Source organism: Protobothrops mucrosquamatus, unplaced genomic scaffold, assembly GCF_001527695.2.
Source record: "Protobothrops mucrosquamatus isolate PMUCROS unplaced genomic scaffold, P.Mucros_1.0 scaffold2016, whole genome shotgun sequence".
Classification (NCBI taxonomy): Eukaryota; Metazoa; Chordata; class Lepidosauria; order Squamata; family Viperidae; genus Protobothrops; species Protobothrops mucrosquamatus.
The window spans coordinates 200,292-224,139 of NW_015388127.1; the positions used below are offsets into that span (position 1 = coordinate 200,292).

General features: G+C 38.2%; 1 protein-coding gene across 4 annotated transcripts in view; it reads right to left on the reverse strand.

Moving 5' to 3' along the window:
- RBMS1 (RNA binding motif single stranded interacting protein 1) overlaps window positions 1–23,848 on the reverse strand; it is a 132,373-nt gene that overhangs the window by 75,741 nt on the left and 32,784 nt on the right. Inside the window, exon 1 of one of the 4 annotated variants that reach the window (XM_015823856.1) lies at window positions 18,129–18,143. The exons of 2 other annotated variants lie outside the window; for them this stretch is intronic. Coding sequence is in view for 1 of the 2 variants with exons in the window: in XM_015823854.2 (XP_015679340.1) it covers window positions 17,382–17,444 (63 nt within the window). In the remaining variant the exon portion in view is untranslated. Of the gene's footprint in view, window positions 1–17,381; window positions 17,576–18,128; window positions 18,144–23,848 lie in introns of those variants that run through there. One more of the 4 variants, XM_015823854.2, reaches the window with a different exon arrangement.

Genomic DNA, 23,848 nt, shown 5'->3' on the forward strand with positions numbered 1-23,848 from the left:
CTTTGGTAGGTCCCATTCTGTGGATCCTCCATCTCCAGTGCTGGAGAAGGGGCGTTGTCTTACCTGAACGCCTTTTCTCAGCACGGAGATGGAGGATCCACATCCCTCCCTCAATTTCTGGGGGGTCCTAGTAACTAGGATTAGTTTGTGAGCCAGTACGTTCTTGGTCAGTCAATGGCTACGCTCGCGTCAAGACTGGGAAATGGAACCAGGACGGGGCGTGACAACTTTGGCTGACTTGATCTGATTGGGCAGGAATACAGTCTCCACCCATTCTGTGGATCCTCCATCTCCGTGCTGAGAAAAGGCGTTCAGGTAAGACAACGCCCCTTCTGTTCTTCCAGAACCCCTTTCTTAACCACAGTTAAATATTATATCATGCTGATGTAAATAACAGTTAATGCTAAACAAGGAATCCTCTTAACTAGAGGATTCAAACCACAGTTGAAACTGGTGTGTAAATTCTGCTTAAGATAAAACCAATGATTAATGTTGATTTGATGTAGTCTTAAAGGCCATAATTAAGGGTGGTGAGGAAAGAGACAGACAATTCATGCTACAGAAGATACCTGATTAATCTGCTTCCAACTTCTCACCTTACTGGGGCTGCATGTATTAAGTTTGTACTTATCAAGTTTTATATTTGCATAGGCCCTATCACACGGGTGATCTTTTACATTAAGCCTTTCTGAACGAGAAAAGAAAAGGCATTCCTTTTCACAAGGCAGAATTACCAAATCAGAAAGAAGTGTAAATCTTGCCTGCAGACATAATTGTACCATTTATGCTATTTCCTGATATATAATTTAGACTGCAGCAGAAATGCCTAAATTAACTTGACATTAAAAGGATTCATTTCTGTGGCAGAGGTGCAGTTGAAGTTATTTCAAAAACAGAAATGCAAAGATCTGAAAGGAAGGCTACTTGCTTTTAAAGTAAAAGGCACTATACATCTGAGGGAAAGATGTGTCTTCCTGGCCTTCCACCATACAGCTACTTACAACTTTGCAATTAACATGCTGCTGTAATTCTGATACTGACAGAGCCTGAGATAAAGTGGACAAGGATTTGTTGGAACACTACCACACTTTTCTAACAATTACGATGATGCCAAGCAGAAGCACAAACCCATGACAAAATGCAACGTAAGGCCGTCACAATTTTTTGTGAGTTCCCAGAGATGTTTTAAATTGGATTCTGAAGAATGGGGTGCCTCTTCAAAGCCTGAAGGGCACCTCAGCATTTCCAAGCATTGCATTACCGACCTCTGCCTAGGAAAACAGAATGTATGATGTGCAACTTGAACTGATCGTAAAGTCATCTTGTCTGGAGAATTAAGTTTAAAAATGTGGTTAAGTGGATGATTCAGCTCAAACTATCGAATTAGTAAGAATTCAATTGTCATTTTTGTTAAGTGATGAAAAAGTAATAATGGAGAAAATAAGAGTTCGATATACAACTGAAGAACATTTATCTAATGACCGTTTGAAGTTATAATGGTATTGAGGAAAATGATTTATGACTGTTTTTACACTTACGATCATTCCCATGGTCACGTGATCAATATGCGGTTGCTTGGTAACTGCATGTATTTATGACAATTGCTGTGTCCTGGGGGTCATGTGATCTCCCTTTTTCAACCTTCTGACAAGCAAAGTCAATGGGGAAGCCAGATTCACTTAACAACTGCGTTACTAACTTATCAACTGTAGTGATTCACTTAACAATGGTGGCAAGAAAGGTCATAAAGTGGAGCAAAACTCAATCAACAGCTGCCTTGCTTAACAACAGAAATTTTGGAATCAGTTCTGGTCGTAAGTCAAGGACTACCTGTATTTGAATTCAGCATGCTACCTTTCCATAAAGGAGGGGGGCGCACACGATCCTTTCATTCAACTCCTTTTGAGCTGCTTCCTTTTTTGCAGGGCCCTAGGAGGACCCCTCTGAGACTTGGTCTCTCCTCCTGAGCAAGCAGGACGAGTTCCTCAATTTTAATTTAAAACTGAAGAATTGAATTGAAGAATTGAATGCTGTCCACTTGTTAGTCCTAATAAGGCAGGAAGGAGAACAAGCATGCTAAGCTCTATGAATTTTAGCAAGAGAAAACAAAAAGCAAAGAGGGTGAGATTTCTTTTTCTCTTTGAAAAATAAGAGTCACCTCTGAATCAAAAATGTCTCTTGTTTTTCTAAGATCAAGCAAACTGTTATGACCAAGGGCACATGTGTCAGGCACACTCACAAGATGGATGTCATGGAGACCAAATATTTATTTATTAAATGGTGGTCATGATGAACAAAGCCAGTCATAAGGCATCCTTTCATAAGAAGGTGAACTAGTCCTGCAACTTTTATACAAATCAAAGGCATCCCCTCACTATAACTAGAGGAAGTGATTTTGCTCCGCAGAAAGTCAGCTTCCTATTGAATTTCTTTGGAGAATAAATCTTTAAAAACAATGTAGTGTGGCAGGGAGCCTGGGAGGTCCCCAAGGCTTGCCCTCAACTATCTCCTTTGGGGCCTGATCATTATATATTAGAACTGGTAGTGCCAGGCACAAGCAACCAGATCCACACATGTAGAGTTCAAGCTATCTACTTTATTATATTCTGCCTATTATGCAGGAACTCCTCAGACTGCTTGCTTTGTCTTGGAAACAGATCAACTAGGTTCCAAGGAGCTGAGGGGGAGCAGGTAGTCCTGGCTGGGTGCTTTCCATCATCTAGGATGATTATTCAAAATATCAAATACTCACTAAAAATAATAACAAAAATATAAAAATATGAGTAAAGGCAGCTTTAAATAAGAAAAAAATATTAAAAGATAAGATAAACACATCTTTGCCCAGCCCTTGGGTCAAAGTCAATCAAAACTAGGGAAGGCCCTTCATATTAGCATTCTTTAACCATGCCATTCTAAAAACTCTATGTTATGGTCACTCCCTGTTCCATTTCTGAAGACAAAGCTTCATAATGTAGTTTCTTTTCACGGAAGAAGTCACAGCAATGACTAAGGTAGAAAAGTTATTTTGTATACAGTAGATACAAGTTTTATCCTATAATGCCCATATATAAATACATACTACAAATTCAAACACAATAAATAGACGTAGCATTCCCATGTCTGCCTTACGAATTTGCCAATCAAAGCTATTCATTTCATTATGCTTTTGTATCATTATGCAATTTTAAAGGAAAGGGAAGAACAATAAAATGTAAATATTGTTCAACCAGATCAGTAATTCATAAAAAAATGCTACTAAAAGAGCCTTCACATTAATCTAGGATTACTTGAATTCATAATGAACTTTCCCACCAAATGATGCATTTGTCCCACAAAATAAGATAATCTGGGTCAATTTGGGGGTGTGAGTGTGTGTTGAATTGTTCATAGAATCTTTGCTTCTTTCTGGTCAACTTAAAATAGCAATTACAGTTATGCCAGACAGAAAATCAGTTTCTATTGAGTAAAGCAATCAGAGGTTAGCAAACATTTGTGTTCAATTTCACAGTAGCTATTGATACTAAGTTTAACTTTAACCCCAATCCATTTTATCCCTCTACATTTCTTTTTTTGCTGATTTGAAAAGCATTACCAACTTACCACTTTGGGATAGAACATTATATTTTGTTATGTTCTGTATTTGGTTGAAATCTAATGTCAAATATGAAGAATAATACATAATTTAGAAGCATCTAAGAAATACAAGACAGACATGGGATTTTCCCCCCCCCCATCTGCTAAATTTAATAATTTGACTTACAGCAATTTTAATTAAACAAAAATTAAAATTTTAGTGAAATAATACATCTTAATTTGCAATCATCTAAATCCCCCCTAGAAAATCAGAATCACGCATCAAACAAGTCAACCATAGTTTGCACTTGAGGCACAAATGACCAGGCTCAAATTATCCTACTTTGGACATATTATGCAAAGACCTAGCTCTCAGGATCTGGGAAAGATAAAATAAAATAGAAGAAGAGGAGGACTAGCGCAGGGAGATGAATGGAGTCAGTTACAGTGGTGATGACTGCACCACTGGAAGACCTGAAAGAATAAGTAAGGGATAGATCGTCATGGAGAAAATCTATGTAGTTGCTAGGAGTCAAAAATGACTTGATGGCAAATTATTATAATTAAAAAACCCCACAAGATCCTATTTAAGGCATAGTATTTTTGACTACAATCTAAACATGTCAAGAACTCAACAGGACTTATATCAAAATTGATATGCATAGTATTAAAACGCAGATTTCTTAAATTCAAATGAGTAATTTCCAGTATTATTGCAATTATAGAGTTTATCTGACCTTTGTATCTGGATTTTACTGACACTCCAAGCCTTTTGAAAAACACCCCTTTTGCTAACGTCTTCATTTTAAATCATTGCAAAATTTCCTCTTTGTCCTGAAATTATTAATCATCAAAGAAGACTTGGACATTTTAAATAAAAGCAGTAAGCCTGCTCTAGTTCCTTTTTAATTGAAAGGCTTACATGGTCATTCCTTGGGAGAAATGCCATAGGTTAAAGGGAAAAACTGACAAGGAAAGGCATTCAAAACCATTTTTTAAAAAATTCTGCCTATAAGCTGTCCTAGCTGATATATAATACAGTACTGAGTAATTTAATGAGCATTGCTATCACCATTATTTGAAACTTGGGTGGGCTTAACTGTTTGGCAGGCTTCACTATCGTGCCAACACTCAGAAACGGACATCTAAGAACAAATATCCTGCATTTTATGATGCATTTAAATAAAATACACAGACTTACATTGCTGTGTTTTGTGTGAAGGAAACAACTGTATCCGCAAATATGTATTTCAGCAATTAGCTCAATTTATTAACTATTCAGGAAGATTTAAAAAAAAAATCAAGAGAATTTCCACATGTCAGCTGACAAGCTATATTATTTGAAGCAATAGTGCATCAAATGATCAGCTGGCAGTCACTTAACTGTCTTGGACAGACGCTGATGGGAATGTGGCAAATGTATCAAGTCCAGTCCATGAACTGCCCAAAATTATAAATTTCATTCCGAGGAAGGCTACAAAAAGTAGTGATATGGTCACTACAACATCTTTTAAAAATTTTATGTTGGATTTTTCCAAGCAAGCATTCCATTTCTTATGTTCCACAAACTTATTGGTAATAAATGGGAAAGCATTTGTTTACATTATTATGTGCCCCCCCCCCCAAAAAAGCAGCATGATATAGTCAGGTATCGGAAGGATGGAGAAATAGATTGGTTTGGGATAAGATCCATAGCTAATGTATCTGCTGATTAGAAGAAAAGCAGTTTCTCTAAATATTATAAATATCCATTCTCTTATTATCTGAAGACATAAGATTAAACTGTGAGAAACTCCCCTCTCCTCTATGAATTACATGTAAAGATTCTCTTCAGAAAATATTTCTTTTTCTGAAACAAGGAAGATTTAAATGCATTTTGATATATTAAGGTAAAAGTACATATTAAAAAACAATTCATTTAAATACTATTAATAACTATTAATATTTAATAATGAAAGATGTTGGTGATAAACAATTATACAGTACTAAGGTGAACAGTTCAAAGCTTTAGAAATAGTAAAGGAAAATATTTATCTTTATTATTAATGATTATTGCCTTTTTTTTAGAAATCAGAAATCTTTATGGTGTTGCTTTTTTGTACACAAAACTTTCAGTGATATTACATGTTATATCATCTAGATACTATGCAGTGTTGGAGATTAGCTGATTGTGTGCATATGTTATGGAATGTGCCCCAGAAATTCTGTTAAAAAAAAATACAGTTGTTGAATGAGTCATCCACAGAACTCTGAAAATTGACTTTTTAGTCTGTGCTAAAAAGCCTGTCTTATAGCTAATGTCACTTCACAAAAGATGTCTGGTAACTCCCATAACTCTGGCAGCCAAAATACTTTTTACAGGAGGATGATTAAGTAAGTGCTTTGTAAGCACGGCTGCAGAAAATTGGTAAGACAGAGTAACAGACAAGACAACATGTCTATAGAATAGGACAAACATGTCTATTCAAAGAGAGGCCCCATTACATTCTGTAGCGCTTATTTCCAATTAAGTCATTATAAATTTGCATCATTCCAAATATGACCAGCACACCTATTGCTTAGGTTTAGGCCACAATATTAATAAGTTTGAATATTCTCCCCATGATCCAGTCTATTTTTTAAAATGATCCTATCCTTTTATTTCTTGGGCCCATTATGCTGTAATCAATTTAGTTTTGTGATATTTGATGCTCAGTAGAAAGTTAAAATGCCATCATAAAGAGCATTACACACAGTGTAACGTCTTCCTTAATCTCATACACTTTTGTTCAGACATACTTTATTTTTAAAAATGGTATATCTAAAAATACATTGTAGCACAACCTTCATTCTTTGGCACAGACGTGACTATAACTTATAAAATTATATGTATACATCATGGTCACATATGGTGACTTCGTACATCATTGTTCCGTGTTTGTCGCATAAACAATACTTTTGTTTATATTGCTAGCTTGCTACAGTAGGCACTGATTTAATTAAATAAGGCAAGAAAAACAATATAGGCTTGGCTAGACTAAGGTCTTCTCACAATCTCGTGAATATGTGTGTGCCTGCTTAGACAACCCTTAAAGAAGCTTGCTGAATTTTCCTATGGCTGCTTTGAGGCACAGATCAGGAAGAAGTTTTGTTTGTGAGCGAAGTATCTCACCAAATGATTTACACAGGCCTCATCCCTATCACTAAGAGAGACTGAAAATATAATTGTCCAGGATATTTATGGTAATGAGAGAGTTCCATAAAAGGAGCTGGGCACTTGCCATAAATTCTCATCTGCTCATAATGTTTATGAGATCTGGCTCTTACACATAATCAAATATCACAACAGACTTTCCATTAAAAAAAATCTAGCAAGAGTTTGCTAATTATCAATTCCCTCCAAATTGTACCATTAGGAACACATTTACATATCAACAAGATAGTACTGAACTGGATAAGACTTCAACAGAAATTGAAAATATTGGCAAATGTTCAATAAATGAGAGGTCACATTAAGCAAAATTTGTGTATATATGTATACAGATACACATACACAGTGCTTTTTTTGTAAAAAAAAAAAAAAAGGTGCCAGAACTCACACATGCCATACAACCCGCCTTGCCTACCCTACAAGGTTCCATCCCAAAAAGGTGCCGGAACTCCGTTCTGGGTGTTCTATGACAAAAAAAGCCCTGCACATACATAAGCATATAAAAGTAACAAGAAGCCATTTTAACCAGCTACAAGGTACTGAAAATATCTTGATAATTCTTGCTTGCTCTTTGTAGAAGTACATATGGCTAAAAAACAAAATGAAACAAAAAACACAAGTGGCTAAAGTCCTGGTTTCTTATCATTATTACTATATATGAACCATAAGCAAACCAAGTGGAAGGCTATTCCTCTCTGAGGCAAAAAGCAGGAAACCTGAATTAGAACAGTATGCAGCTATTCTACAATATGCCAAAATTCTGATTCTGCTTACCAGCTATAACATTAGGCATAATTATGAAACATCTACAGTTAATAGATGATAAATGTATATGGAGAGCTAAAGTATGATTGTAGAGTTTATAGTCAGTGTAGCCATGTTCTCCCTTAAAAAGTATCACCACAAAATTTGCCATCACTAGTTTTTGTTCTACAGATAAACCTTGATTTACAGTTTTTTGATTAACAATGATTTGGAATTATATCAGCCTTGGAAAGGGTGATTTATGGCTCATAAAACCCTTCCAGACATCAAGAACTATTGCACCACCATCCCCCCTGTCATGTGATCACAATCTAGGTGTTTGGTAACTGTTTGGACTTACAACCGGTTGCCAAGTGCTCTGTGATCATCTGAGTGCTATTTACAATCTTCTCCACCGGCTTCTCCAGAAATTCAATGGGACAGCAGGGAAGGTTGTAAGCTGCTGTGCCTCCTCAGGCCTCCCTCTCATCTCTGGGGGCTGGCTGAAAAAACTGCCTCCAAGGTGAGCTGAACTCCTCCAGCGAGGTGCAGAAATTAAGCCAAAATCCTGAAGATTTCTGCATCCTGACAAAGGACTTCCCTTCTATGCACAGAGGATTTGTGAAGGTTTCCTGAAGATTCTGGCTCCTTTCCTGTATCCTGCCAAAGGAGGTCTCTTCTGTGCATGTAAGGGAGCTGAACTCCTTCAGCAAGCAGCTCTTTTGGCCAGTCCTCAAGACGAGAGGGAGCCAAAATCCAAGCAGAGAAGGTAAGGAGCTGCCTCAGGCAAATGGGGGATGTCCTGAGACGCTGGTGCAGGCTGTGCATGAGTATCTCTTCACTATTTTCAGCTCCTGAGTGGAAGTGCAGTGCAGTAAGAAAAGGAGCATGGGATGCCTTGGGGATAGGGGAGGTCCTGGGAGGCCCAGTGCAGGCTCCACACTAGTGTCTCTCTGCCTGGGGGCTGAAACCCTGTTTGAATTTCACTAAGAGGGATTTCTCCCACCCGAAGCACCCCAAATTTTTTTACCTAGGACTCTGCCCACCTAATAACCACACCCAGGAGTGCTGGGATTGCAATCATTGAGTGATGCAGTCATGTGGCTAGTCACATTATGTCTTGCTTAATGACTGCTTTGCTCAACAACCAAAATTCCAATCCCAATTGTGGTCATTAAGTCGAGGACTAACTTTATAGAACAATCTGCCATTCTTCCAACAGCAGCTGGCACTGAATGTGCCACTCGATTTTCTAAAACTGTATCAACATGACTACTAGAACTGTTTCGTGGGAAATTACTGACCATTTCTGACTCACAAAAGACAAGTAAATTATATGAGAAAGAATGTCATCTGAAGTCGCTTGTGGATTGTGCACACAAGTAGTTAAACCAAAGCCCATCAAAGCAGTTATTTAAAATGCCTTTAAACCCATGAAAGGGCAGTTTTGGAACATTGAAAATAAGCTTAGTTCTGTCTATACCTCAGGGATATTTTTTCATCATCTTCCCTCATGGATGAACTATTGGAAGCTACATGAAGGAAGGTTTAGGCAGAACCAGAAGCAAAAATGAATGGACCACTCCTTCCACCTGACACGTTTTCTCCTATTTATGATACTTCTTTTCTCTTCATGACTCCCTCTCTCCTTTCTCCTTCATAATAGCTGCCATGAAATTGAAATGTCTAAATTGCTTGCAGATGGCTTTAGTTGGAGGCTACAGTCAGCCCAAAGCCTGCAAGTTGCTTACCCCTGCCCCATAAAGACAAGCACCTTTTCTTAAGATTACATCTGGGACTTCTGAATGCAAAGGATTAATTCAAATGCAGAATTTGAAAGTTATTTTTGGTAGAATGTAAACAGTCTTGGAAGACACATGCACCATCACACTGCAAGCTTTCCAAATGACTCTGTCCCCTGAAAGCCTCAAAGGAGAAATGTTTTCATTTGTAGGAGTCACAGACTCTTGGTTTCCTTTGAGGGGAAAGGAGCTTTTTAAAAAGTAAAGTTTTTCCAGCAAATCTCGTTAAGTTCTTTCCATGTGCAAAGAATCCCTTATTTTATAGGCCTGCTGATATCACATTATGGCAACAGCGCTTCTTAGGTAAAATAGAATTTAAAAATCAAAGTTGTTGCAAACAAATCATTTGAAGACAGTAAATAACTGAATAATGAACAAATGTGTGTAACTGTACAAAAGAAAATTAAAATGTATCCAATACTTCCTCATAATACAAACTAGTTGCAACTTATTTCATTAACATTTTTAGAGTAGACTACCCTGGAAATTAATACAAAGGTGGGGAAAACAGCCTGCCAACTGGTGCCTTGGAAAGGAAGGTTTTGCAACTGAAGTAAGACTAGTTTCCACTAAACAAAAAAAAAAGCTATCAAAGTGCCACAAATACTGAACAAAATTGGAACACTCTTGTTCAAGTATTTTACAATTTTAAAAATATTACAACTGCTTCAGTAAATCCATAAGGCACATGCTCTGCATACGTGAACACTAACTCATGGTATTTTACATTTTGGAAACATTTAAAATATTGCAAAGCATTGTTGTTTGGCTTGATCTTAAACAATGAAGATGCCTGGCTATTTTTTTAGGATAATTAGAACTGTTAAGAAGAAGAAAAAGGAAGTGGTAGACATCAAATACAAAAGACAGGACAGGGTGAAGTTTCAATATAGTAAAATCTAGCAAAATTGTGCACTTTTGTATCTAAAATGCTGTATCATGCCAAAATGTCCGTGCACTTAAAATGTTATCGAATCCTCATGACCCTCAATATGAATACAGTTCAGAATAAATCCAATGAAGCCCATGTTATAGGCCTATATTTAAATAGACTGGTAGTTCTATAGTCCGCACCAAAACAAATAGTTCTCACTCAGTTCTCTTTTCTCTCCACAGTACATCCCTTCCTTTTCCTGTTGCAAGCAGGAAACTGCAGATTGAGAGGTTTCTGCAGAGTACAGCTAAATTTATTACAATGCAATCATCTTCTCCATCCTTCCCCTGTGGCAGCTGCTTCAGCTCTTCATGCGATGCAGCCAAGTGCCTTTTAAAGAGAAGTTTTCATTGTTTGGATAAAATTTTCCTTTGAAAGTATGTCTTCTTCCAAGGAGCCGCCTTTCATTAAGTGAAAACAGTTGCTCAAGGCAGAGTTCTCTTCTACAGAATACTTTCCTGATTGTTGCAATCATACTGGAACTTCTTCAGCCTACTTGAGTAGAGAAAAATGGCTACATATCCCAACATATGCAGACTCTGCTATATTTGTCTCCTTAGGTCAGTGTGATCCAATCTGATTGGCAGAAGCCCTCCAGAGTTCCAGGCAAAATATCCCTCCCAGCCTCCATTACAGTTTCTTTTAAGTCAGGGGTATCAAACTGCCGGCCCGCAGGCCAGACGCGTCACGCGGAAGCCGCGCCCACCCCATTGCCAGCAATGGCAAAACTGCCCCGATATGTTGCGGGACATCACGAGTTTGACATGTCTGTTTTAAGTGGAGATGCCAGAAGACTACAATTGGGACCTTTTGACCCACAGCAGGTGATCCTCCACCAAGCTGCAATTACTCCTTAATTTCAAAAGATATCTGCATTTGTACGGATACTTAACAGTTAAATAATTAGTTGCTTCTTCTATAAAATGTATCATGGTGGTTGCTACTCTCTGAGCTTGGTTGTTTTCTTGGAGACATTTCATTACCCAACTAAATAGCATCATCATGGTATTACCTAACTGGGTAATGAAATATCTGAAAGAAAACAACCAAGCTCACACAGCACCAAAGATCCACAGTTCAACCCTTCTCTTCTGCTGGTATATTCTGTATCTCTCTGTCATTCTGATATGATCTTTTATTGTATAGAAATCAACCTTCTTGCCTAAAAATATGTAATACGTATATTACCAGATTAATAGTTTTTGACTATGTCCAATCCCTTCAAAATTATTTTTAAAAAGGGGAAATGGCTTTTAAAGTGCTCAAACTCTACTAATCATTAGAATGTTTTTAAACTCCTGCTGTTTTTGAATGCTTCTCTAACAGAGAAAAAAGAACAGTCACTGAGCTTGAACATTAGCTACAGCAGAAGCATAAAAATATATTTATTACTAATATATTTCAAGCCTTTACAATGGTTTAGATTGTAAATCCTAAGCAACTTTCTTGGAAGTACATCCTATAAATTTAATGGGACTTATTTCTGCCCAAGGAAAAGCACCAGGGCTTGCAGTAAGCCTTCCTGTAAATTTAACTAGTTAGATATAGTAAAGTATAATACTTGAATTTCAGTCATTTGATTACAGAAATAATCCTTCATTCAGTGATGATTTTCCTCAATGGAACAAGCAGACCATGACCTTAATTCCCTCATCTCCCTCTAAAAGTGTTGCCTAAAATATGACCCTGGGCCTGGGATACTTTTGCTCGCATGAAACAGAAAATTGCTAATTGCTACTATAATCAATGAACAGCTCTATGAAGAGACACTGGGTTCAAGGCAATTCATATCTAAGTCTATATACTAGTGATGGCAAACCTTTTAGAGACTGAGTGCCCAAACTGCAACCCAAAACCCACTTATGCATCATCGAGTGCCGGGTGGGTGTGGCCAATTGGGTGGGCGTGACCCATTGGGTGGGCATGGCTGCAGTGGTAATGGCAGACTGGGTGGGACTAAAAAGTTCAGTCAATCAATTCCAACTTTGCAAGACCTTTTTTTTTTCGCGAGAAGTTGAAATTGACTGACTGAACCTTTTTTTTTTTTTTTTTGCACATGGCAGTGGAGGCCTAAAGCGAAAAGGTTTTATAAAAACCCAGCTGAAGGCCTAGGGCTGGGGCGACGGCGCGCGTGCCCACAGAGAGGGCTCTGAGTGCCGCCTCTGGCACCCGTGCCATAGGTTCGCCACCACTGCTATATACCATATATAAGCTGTATATATAAGCCTATACATGGAAGCTCAGAAAATGGGCCACGTCAGCCTCCCCCACAGGGCTGTTGAATGCAGGAATATTATGGACATCGCTTTGAATTCCTAGAGGAAAGGCAAGAAACAAATCTAATCTCACTGAAAATCATAGGTATATAATGATGCCCATAATTCAATGCAGCCACACATTTGAAAACTACAACCAGCCTGTTTCCAGTTCAAGAAATTCATGTTCAGGAACAGCAAGAGAAATGCCTCTATGATTACAACACTAATTGGTATTCTCTACTGAGATTACATCCTGTTTAAGAAACTGATGCCGAAGGATTCCTCTCTCCCATTTTTAATAGGATTATTCCTCAGTGAATGATTGTGGATTGATGACTAAATTGTTAATCCGTAAAATGCGTGGGCTTGTAATTCTAAAATGTTAATTCCAGTCCCCAAATATTCTCCGAATAAAATTAAACTGTAAGAGTGGTTCTTCTTTTTGTAAAAGTTACTGTGCAAATTCTCAAAACAATCTGACCTTTCTTAAAAATGATTTTATTAAACAAAGAAATTAACAACATCTCTACTCTCTTAAATCTCTGTCTCTCTTTCAACAATGAAAAATGAACTTTATACCAGTGAGAAATGCAGAGAGTGGAGTTATAATTTGGACTACCACAATAGATGTTTATCTCTTTGGGATGATTTTACCAGTTTTAAACATTTTAGCACATCTTAGAATGTGTTATACAATGTATTTATGTATCATGCAAGTCCTGCTATGCATAACAAGATCAACCACCATGGGCCAACCACTGAATCAATGTAAAATTTTTCATAGGAGTTATGCCTAATTAATCTTCTTGAAAGTAACACACTACTTATATTTGTAAAGTAAATATTATAATCCTCATAATGTAACAACAAGCAACCAGAATGGCTGTTACTTGGAGTGAAATAATACTCAACAAAACAAGATAGCAACTCTTCTCAAACCAACATTTATGGACAACTAATAAAATAAACAAGGTCTCATCAACTTTCATTTGAAAAAAATTAAGCTCCAATATTAGCAATAACCTGAACTCAAAAATCCTTAATTACTTTTCTCTATTAATTTTACAACAGTTGCGTTCAGAATGGAAAGCAAATCTTATTTTCAGAATTAAATCAGTATAGTTTTTACTCTGTAATTCAAATTCAGATCTATATCAGATCTATATATGCACATATATTTAACATTTCCCATAGGTAAAACTATTTGCTCCGCCCGATTATTTGCATCTTCTGTTCAAAAATCCTTATTTTTTTCAAATGTCTCAAAAAGAGTTTTAATTTACATAAACCAAGTAAATTATTCATAGGTGTTAAAGGTATTTCTAGAATGGTTTGATTAAAATGTATTTTAAGGAAAACAATTAACATGAATTATGATTAAGTTGAACTGCTATTTTTATTAGTAAAATGTTGTTTAAAATATTATCTATTGAGAAGCAATTATAACTCTGATAACCGCTAGTATTGTCTTAAATATAAAGAATTAGAAGGGGAGTATGTACATTTACATTAAGCATACATCTAAACTATCAGCTGACCTATATATACCCTCAGCAGCTTTTCAACTACTGTGAACTTACATCTTAACAGAAATAGTTCAGTATGCTCTATTGTTTTCATGATATAGGAAAATCCTGTTCCAACAGATGATTTCAAAGATCTGTGTGCACTCCTTGCTATAACATTATGGAGTACGAGAAGAATTGACACCATCTTCTTCTTTTCCAACATGACAAAAAACAAAGGGATTTGTGTGACGTGCTCCTACAACTGAGTACAAGCACAGAAAGAAGCATGGCAGGTCTATTCAAAGTACCGTAGTGTAATTACGTATTGCTTAATAAAATCAACATGTTCAAATAGCATTATGTTTCTACGTACGTGGAAAAAACAGACATATTTGCAAAGACTGAACAGAAACAAATTACTGGCAGTCCTCGACTTACAACAGAGTTCATTTAGTAACTATTCAAAGTTACAGCAGAGTGAAAAAAGGTGATTAATGATTGTTTTTCACACTTACAACCATTGCAGCATCCCTATGATCATGTGATCAAAATTCAGATACTTGGCAACACTCGTATTTATGACCGTTGAAGTGTCCTGGGGTCATGTGATCACCTTTTGTGACCTTCTGAGAAGCAAAGTCAATGGGGAGGTCAAATTCACTTAACAACCGTGTTACTAACTTAACAACTGCAGTGATTCACTTAATGTGGCAAGAACGGTCGTAAAATGGAGCAAAACTCACTTAAGAAATGTCTCGCTTATTAACAGAAATTTTGGGCTCAATTGTGGTGACAAGATGAAGACTATCTGTACAAGGTAATTTCCATCTAATAGAATATATTTTTGCTTTGTTTTGTTTAGCGCCCCAAATTATTACTTTGGACAATTCCTTATCCTTTTCCATGCTTAAGTCACCAGTCAGTTGGATTTACTTTTGAGTGAACATTTTATAGGATTATAAATTACCAATGTGGTCAAAAAAAGTCGCATAGAAGCTTATGGTATTCTTGAAAACTTACATCTAAGATTCATTTTTGCATCTATAAATATGAAAAAAACCTTTCCTTAAATTATGGCATGGCTCAAAGCAATAAAGGGTGACTTAAAAAGGAATTTAGCACTGCAAGAATAGAAGTAGTTCATTTCAATGTTTTTTTTTAAAAAAAAACTTTAATAACTTGCAGAAAAACATCGTTACTGAAAAATAAATTCATCCCCATGATTGTAAAAAAAAGTAGTACAGTAGCATTATTTGCACACTAGAATCAGATTTTTTTTGTATATTTGCTAGTAGCTCCTCCAAATCTCTCAAGATCTTCTTATGACAAGAAGTGATAAAGACTTCAGCAAGAATGAGAAATAAAGAAGCATGTTTTGAATGACAATGGGCCAAAGTCTGCCCCAATTAAAATCAACAGGAGCTTATACAAGCTAGAATGCCTGCACACTCAGCCTTCCCCAGCTTAAGTAGGAAGTGTTTCACTAAAGAAAGGCTGGACTCCCGATGAAACAAACCTTTAGTACCCAGGGTCTTAGGCCTATATTCATTTTCTCCCTCTCCCCATTGAAAGGGAAGTCTGTTTGTTTTTCTGATTCATTCAACCCTTTTAGCTCTTTGAAATCAAGGAGTGGACTGTGAAAGAAGAGCATCTTATCCTTATCAGTGTGTTCCAGTCCACCATCTGATTAGCATCCGCATGCAAAACATACAGCTTTCCAGTAAAAGGTTCATCCTCTTTTCTCTTCCAGCAGCTTCACCTTCATCACTACCTTATCATTTAATGAATCAATGAACAACAAAACTTTTTAAAAGACTTGGTGTACTTCTCGGACTTCTAGACTTCCCTCAAATTCTTGTTTACATTGTTCTTGCAAAAAAAAAAAAAAAAAGAATTGGAAGACCGTGATCACTACTGTATTATTTACGTAGCCTATTTTTTTCTTTAGAAGCAAGAGCTCCTCCTAATTAAATCAACCCATCAATTAATTTAAAACCAGAACATAATACTATAAAATATGCTAGAAATCTGCCCGTACTTCAAAATGTTTTATGAAATTGTTAATATCAGGCTATGTACAAAATGAGAAACGTTAAAAGATTAAACTAATATTCCACGAAACCTTTAGCAACATCATTAACAACCCCTACACTTAAACATAATTAAATTAAAATAAAAGAGTATTCTGTCACCGGGTAATCTCACTGAAGCAATCAGGATCACAGCTCTAATGGTAGAAAGTCCAGTTCTAAAGACACTGATTAATTTTTGTTCGTCAAATTTCTTGCTATTCACGTTAAACAAAGATATTGTTTCTAAATGCATGTGCATGCCCAGAAGAGAAAAATAGATTTATGAAGAGGCAAAATTAAAATGGAATGAGAGAGATCTGTTTTATATGAATAAGGCACAGTTTGGGAGACAGCTAGACATCCTTTCTCCAACCACCTTTTTTTTTTTTTTTTAAAGAACAGGATATTGACATAACCATTTCTAGAAGCACAGTCTACTAGAATGTCTCTGTTTGGGGCAGAATTAAATCAACATGTCAGACTGAAACTCGTCATATTTCTTAGAATCCAATTTTCTTGCAGTCTGGAAAGGAAGGGGAAACAAATAAAGCAACAGTAATTTTGTGTAAGCCATTTTAACCATTTCTTCAACACAGATAGCAAATAGATAAAAGGCACTATTGTACGCAATTTCAATTACACATTTCTGAGAATTACATAAAGAGGTGTCTTATTACAAATTAATTTTAACTTAAGAGAAACCCGCGCCTTGGCACGGTGTCCACATCCTCCCCATGGTATAATGTTTTTAGCGTGTTTAATTTTTTCTCTCTTTTTTTCCCAAAGAAAAATCTCTTTTTTACTTGGGGTACGTCTCTCCCTCTGCACTATTTCTACACAAATAGACACTAGTGGGCTGAAACTTTCGTTTTCTAAGACGTTTACCCGTACACTCTTTCCCTGAAAGCAACTGGGAGGAAGAGGCTTTATTACTCGATCGAGAGCTTCCCTACCCTGAAACAACATCTCTTTCTGCAAGACTTGTATGTTGCCCTGTCTGGAATCTCTGGCCGGAACACAAAGAGAGGCGGCGTTATTTCTTTTTTAAGTCGGAATCCGCGTGATACAATCTTAAGAGGAAGAAAAGGCAAGGAGGAAAGAGGGCAAAGACAGCAAAACTCGTCCCGGGGAGGAAAAAAAAAAAAAAAGAGCGCTCAATTCACTAGATCCTCAAGAGCGAGCCTCAACTACAATTAAGTCCCCACCCCTTCTTCTTCCTCCGCGCCCCTCCCTACGAGCAAAGTGCCCCCCGCCCCACAGAAACTGCAACTCGATTCCTCCCCCTTTCTCCTTTTTTTACCTGTTTCCTATATGGAGTCCGGCTGCCGCCCGCAGAGTTGCTGCTACTATTGGGGAAAATCATTGCCCAGCCTAAGCCCCAACTTCCCCTGCGGACGGGAAGCAACTTGGCTGGGGCGCGATTCAGGGAGGCGACCGCTGGAAAACGCCTCTCTCTCCCCGGCTGCTGGGACGGGTCTCTGCTCCTGCAGCTGGCTGCTGGCTCGACGCCTCCGCCTGCTCTGCCTCCACCCCCCTCTTCCCGGGCTGAGTCTCTCATGCAACGCGCCCGTCGTCGTCCTCCTTCCCTCTCCTGGGATCACCGACGGCAGCGAAGCCGCGCTGAGCCTACAGCTTCAGCTGGCCAGCCTGCCATAAATGCCCCTTCATTGATCTATCCAATACTGCCGCCGCCGCCGCTGCTGCTGCTGTCCACCGCGGCGACTTCAGCAACAGCAGAATCGATCCTAACTACCAGCGGCCTCAACCACCGCCCAGCGAGAGGGAGAGAAAGAGAGAGGAAAAACATACAGAGAGCGCGCAACCGAGCAGAGGGGGGGGGGAGTCGAAACAACTAAATCGGAAGACACCGAGCCGCTCCCACGCGGCGGCGGCTACTCGGCGTCTAGGCACACGCCGCCGAGGGCTTTTTCCTCCAGACCGCGCCAGACGGTTCGAAACGCGCGTGCTTCTGCGGCCGCGACAGACATGGGCCGATCCCGTCCCCCCTCCCCGTCCCGTCGAATGGTTGCTCCTGCCTCTTGCATACCGCGCATTCCTCGGGGTAGCCAGTCAGTCGGCGCGCTCTCCGATTCGTGGTGTGCGCCAAGGGTAGCAGTACCACGTTCCGCAGGCAGGGCCCGGGCCGTTCTGTCTGCGGGCGCGCGAACGGCCAGCCGAGACCGGGATCCATGTGTGCGTGTGCACTAAAGCGGAGCGCGAACCCCCTGCGACACAAAGGGGGGTGGGTTACTGGGCTGGAAGGCGCAATGGCAAAGTGAATTTCTGGGTGGGCGACGATGAAGCAAGTTTTACATTAACTTCAGGGGCAAACAGTAGCCACTCGGTAGGAAACGGGCCGCTCTTAAGTGTCTTTGATAAGATAAACCATCATCCGAAACTACTGAAAACTAGAGCCAATAGTGCCACCGAAAAGGCTCAGACGATACCGTAGTAGGGGAGGAGAATAAACAGTTCGCCTCCCTTTAGAGTTTCTTGTTGGTGTGTGAGCAATGGCGGGGGCTGAAAAAAGAGCAACCATTTTCCGCTTAGGTTTTTTTTTTTTTTTCTCTCCGAGTGTCATCGGATAAGTCCATTCTTTGTTCGCTTTGGCTTGGAGAAACAAGAGTTGAATACGGACGTTAGCAAAACGCCTTGTTGTTTTTTTTTCCCCCAACGCAGTCTATTGGCAGGGCAATGCCATGCCAATAACGAAAGAAAGCCAATAACCTAAAAACTCCTGAAGGAGAAATCCGCGCCGCCGCAAACAGTTTACTTTGAGTATTTGAAGTAAAACTTCTGATTAGCGCCACACCAAGGGCTGAACCTAAAACGCAGAGCTCTCCTTCCCTCGAAAGACCCTTGCGGCAGGAGAGCGAACTGCAGGGATGAATAGAAGCCACCACCCACTCCTGACGGAACTCCAGAGCTTGGCTGAAGCCGTGTGATCTCCAGTAATATGATCCTTATACGGGCGCAGACCTGGAATGTGAAGCTGCTCTGAAAGCGCCGGACCCCGCCGTCCGTCGAGCAGGCAGGTTGTTGCTGCCAAACGATTAAGTACGTATACTACGTGAGAGAAGAGATGCCATTTATTGGACAACCCGAGAAGATGAATAAATGCGCTCCCTTTTTCAAATGTTTAAAATGTGACATTGATTGTGCTGTATTTTTATTTGTGCGTTTCTGTGCAAACTCCTTTGTTAGGGGAACTGTATTATGTGACAAGGAAAGAGACTCAGAAATTTAATTCCAAATGAAAAGGGTAGGATAGGAGTCTTTCCATACAGAGAAGAAAAAAATACAAATGAGGGTAGGAAAATATATTTGTAATGGTTACATGTTAGATCAGTGTTTCTCAAGCTTGACAATTTTAAGGCATGTGGACTTCAACTCCCAGAATTCCACAGCCAGCATTGCTGGCTGTGGAATTCTGGGAGTTGAAGTCCACATGCCTTAAAATTGTCAAGCTTGAGAAACACTGTGTTAGATGTTTGGAATGCAACATTTTCCTGCCCCTGGGCTGACGGCTTTTGACAGCAAAGTTGAAAGTCTGAACTAAAAAACTACAGGGAAAGATAACCTTTACCCTAATTCCAGAATTTCAGCAATAACAAAAAAATGTCTCTGTGTGTGCCTTTGAGTCAGTGTTGACTCCTGGCAAATGCCTGAACAAGTCTTTGCAGCTGTCTTTACAAGATTTAGGAAGTGGTTTGCCATTGTCTTCTTTCATAGGGCTGAGAGAATAATTGGCCCAAAATCCTCTTTAAAAAAAAGTCTTAACATAGACATTTGAGTAACACTAATGGTTACCTTGAAATGTAAAAGGTTCATAATTTCAGGAAATAATGAATATATATGTCAACTGGAAAGCTGGGTTCATTGGGACTTATTTTGAAATAAGGATGCATTGGTTTTCATTCTCATTCTATTAGCATTTATTATTTTGCTATATATTAATCACTGCCTTGTAATATTGCACAGTTAAAGAGTTATGCCAGCTTCCAAGTTTTGTAATTTGGGAAGCTTAATCTCACCTCTTGTGAAGAATTAGAAACACTGGAATGTAAATGTTTTATATCTGGCAAAATAGGACTTGTTGCTGTGCAACTGCAACTAGTATGCCTCAAATAGCAAATGAATCAAGAATTACATTCAGACCTTACAACTAAATTCTAAATCCAGACTTTGAATGACGGTGCATCACTATCCAAATCCTTCTGTTAGTGTGAGAGTACTCACACAACCCTTAAAAACAGTTTAAAGCAGTAAGGAGAAATCCAGTTAGTTTCACTCACTGTTCACGTCTACTGAGTGCTCATAAGAAATATATAATTTCAATGTAATCAGAATTAGTCAGCTCATGTTCTCACACCACTGGTGCTCAAACTGCTTCCACCATCAATGGGATCTTTTAAAGAGCTCTTAAGAAAATAATAAGACAAATGTGATTTCTTTTTGTTTAATATGTTGTGTGAACACTCAATTGCAGTTGTAAACCCTGGTTTAACATGTGCAGACTTTGGTAGGACAGCATTTTAAAATAAGATTGACACTGAACTCAGTGTATAGTTAATTGTCCCTCATGCATTACTCTTAAATCAGCTTTTGCTGCTGCTGTATCTAATGTTGAAGTTTAGAGGACTGCAGCATTAGGGTCCAAAGTTCTGATGGTCTAATAAAAAATATGAAGACTTTTCACATACTTTATCCATGTTAGGCTAATCTACAAAGTGAAATGGAAAAGTAGAGAGACCCTGCAATAGTGTTCCCTTGCTTCCAGAAGATAAAGGATTTCCATAAAAATATAAACGCTCTATCTTTTTTTAAATTTCTGAACTAAAATTAGAATTTGGAGAAATTCAAGTGTTCTATATATAATTCTAATATTTCCTAAAAATCCAAGTCCCTATGATACCTAGACCCAATTATAGGAATTAAAGGATTAGGCTTAATCCTGAAAAGAGTGCTCTGAAAAGAGAGCCTTGGTCTTTTGTGTGACAGGATGCTATTACTTAGAAAGCATTCCAGGGTTTTCTGCAGTATCTCAGTAAAACCTCCAGAAGGTTTGACATAAAGAAAACAATTATTTTGCAGTACAATACTATGCAGAACTATTTAGAATTAAACCCACTTAACTAAACAAGACTGCAGTCTAAATTATTTGTATTTAAAAGAATTGCACCAACAGGTTTTAGGGCAGATTACAAAAGGATGAACAAAACTATATAGAAATGCAATAGAATGCATCCTATCTGAAGAAGTGAGCTCCATCTTGTGCCTTTTAATAACGTAGGCTACTTGGAAAAGATGCTACTAGATTCCTCACTTTTTGCCCTTCCTTTGGTGACATGGCAACCATCAAGTACATCAGATTCCTCCTCCTCCCTTTCTCCATACTACTCCACCCCCTTCTCCCATTGGCTTTGGGGTTTACAAAAGATGTGAGGAGCGGGCGGTAAACATGAAAAGGAATATTCCAATGGGTAGCACGACTCACTCCACTTGTGTAATTTTTTATGTAGCTCAATATAATAATAAAAATATTTGTAACGAAATGCAACAAAGGGTTTTTGCATTGAAGTTAGAAAAATAATAAAACAAATGCCAACAGTATAAAATCCATCCAAAGATCCTGGACATGCCTCTTTAAGGAGGACAATCAAGAATACATTATTCAATTAGTATACAACACAACAAAACCTCTCCAAAAAAAATCTCCAAACTCCAGCCTCCCACTAATATTCACACAGGGGCCAAATTTGCTATAGAAACGTAAGAATGGCAATGGAAGTTTGGTTCCTAAATTGATTAAAATCTAAATAATGGATTATTATTACAGTTGCATCCCCATGTTATTTGCACAACTCAGGGCACTTACAACAGTCTGCACATGTGGCAGATGTGCTCTTCTGTGACAAAATTTCTATGTAAAACTTAAATGCTCTGCTATGATTTTACATGGGACTAGATTTATATTTATTGTACTTAGTTTTATATTGTATCTTCAGGAAGAAATAGCTTCATTTTAATTGGAATAAGTCTTTCTCAATATCAATCGAATTGTAGTAATGGGAAGAAAATTGGAAAGAGAGACCAGGAGACCAATAGCAATAGCACTTATATACTGCTTCATAGTGCTTTACAGCCCTCTCTAAGCGGTTTACAGAGTCAGCATATTCCCCCAACAATCTGGCTCCTTATTTTACCAACCTCAGAAGGATGGAAGGCTGAGTCAATCTTGAGCCAGTCAGGACTGAACTCCTGGCTGTGGGCAGAGTTAGCTTGCAGTACTTCATTCTAACCACTGCCGCCACGGCCCATTGAAGACTACATATAGGTAGCTAAACTGTAGAGAGGCTATCAGAAATGGTGATATTTAAAATGACCAAAGTTTGGCAAATTGGGTAAGAATAACAACACAGACATCTTTAGGTATCATCAAAATTAAAGCAAAAAAAATCAACCTTTTTTGTTCAGTAAAGATAGCAAATTGCTAGTAGGCATTAAAGAAAAGTCAGATCTACTCATCTCCTATTTTGGTTCAATCTTTTACAAAAGAAAGTATGTGTTCAATAGGAAATTATGAAGAACAGAATGAAAGTGCAGGATGGAAGTTTAATAGACACTTGATCATATAATTCAGGGGTATTCAAACTTGGCCCTTTTATGACTTGTGGACTTCAACTCCCAGCACAAATAAGCTTTGAAAGAACTCTTAAGAATAAATGAATGACTCTATCATAACTTTGAATGGTTTCTAAATCATAAGTCAAGGATTACCTGATATTACTGCAATGTGGTCTACATGGACTGGCTCTTGAGGAATGCTTGGAAGCTATAGTAGGCCTCTGTATCTTGGTACTCCATGTAACGCTGCCCACATCACATGAACTGCAGGGGATATTGGTAGGGTGCTATTCAAGGTGTTGGTTGTCACCCATGGGAAAGTGTGTGTGTGTGTATGTGTGCTGCTTTTATATTGCTTACAGTGTGATTGAAATAAATGTTTTGGTGTTGCCTATTTATTAAGTACAGTTCAACCTGATTATTTGCTGATACTATTGCTTGTTGTGGCACTATTTCAGCATGCTATCTTTTTTTTTTACAAAAATAATCTGAGTTACGTTTTATACAGGTTGTGTGGTAAATAGTGCTTAGCATGATCAGTCACTCTTTTATAGACCTGAGATGAAAAGGGTTAATTATGAGTTTCAGGTTTTGTTTTCAGTTCAGAACAAAAAAAAATTTATTAAAAAAAATATATATACAGTTCTAAGGCACAACATACTAAGACCAAAAATTTGCAGAAATAATACCATTAAAAAGTTTATAACCTTCCCATCAAGTAACTCATTAATTAATGAACTAATTATTAACATTAATCACCTAGCTTATTAATTAAATTTATTGTAGAGATTTTTGTTGGGGATGTCATTAAATCCAGTCAAGCTAGTGTCTGTCTTGAGTCTAAACAATACAAAGAAATCTGTATAAAATAAATGAATACCAGAGGTAGGGAATACAGTATTGTTTAAAAACATTGTAACATATGCTTTCACTATGTAAGGGGTTTTCTAGATATGACCAGGGCTTTTTTTCAGCCGGAACGCGGCGGAACCGCGTTCCGGCACCTTTTTCCGGGCCGGCCGCACCGGAAATAGCCCCTCCCACACCGGAAATAGCCCCTCCCAAATTTTACTTGCATTCCTGTTCTCTAAAGGGGCGGTCCTAGGGTTTGATGAGGGCGTGGCCAGGTTTGAGTTCCGC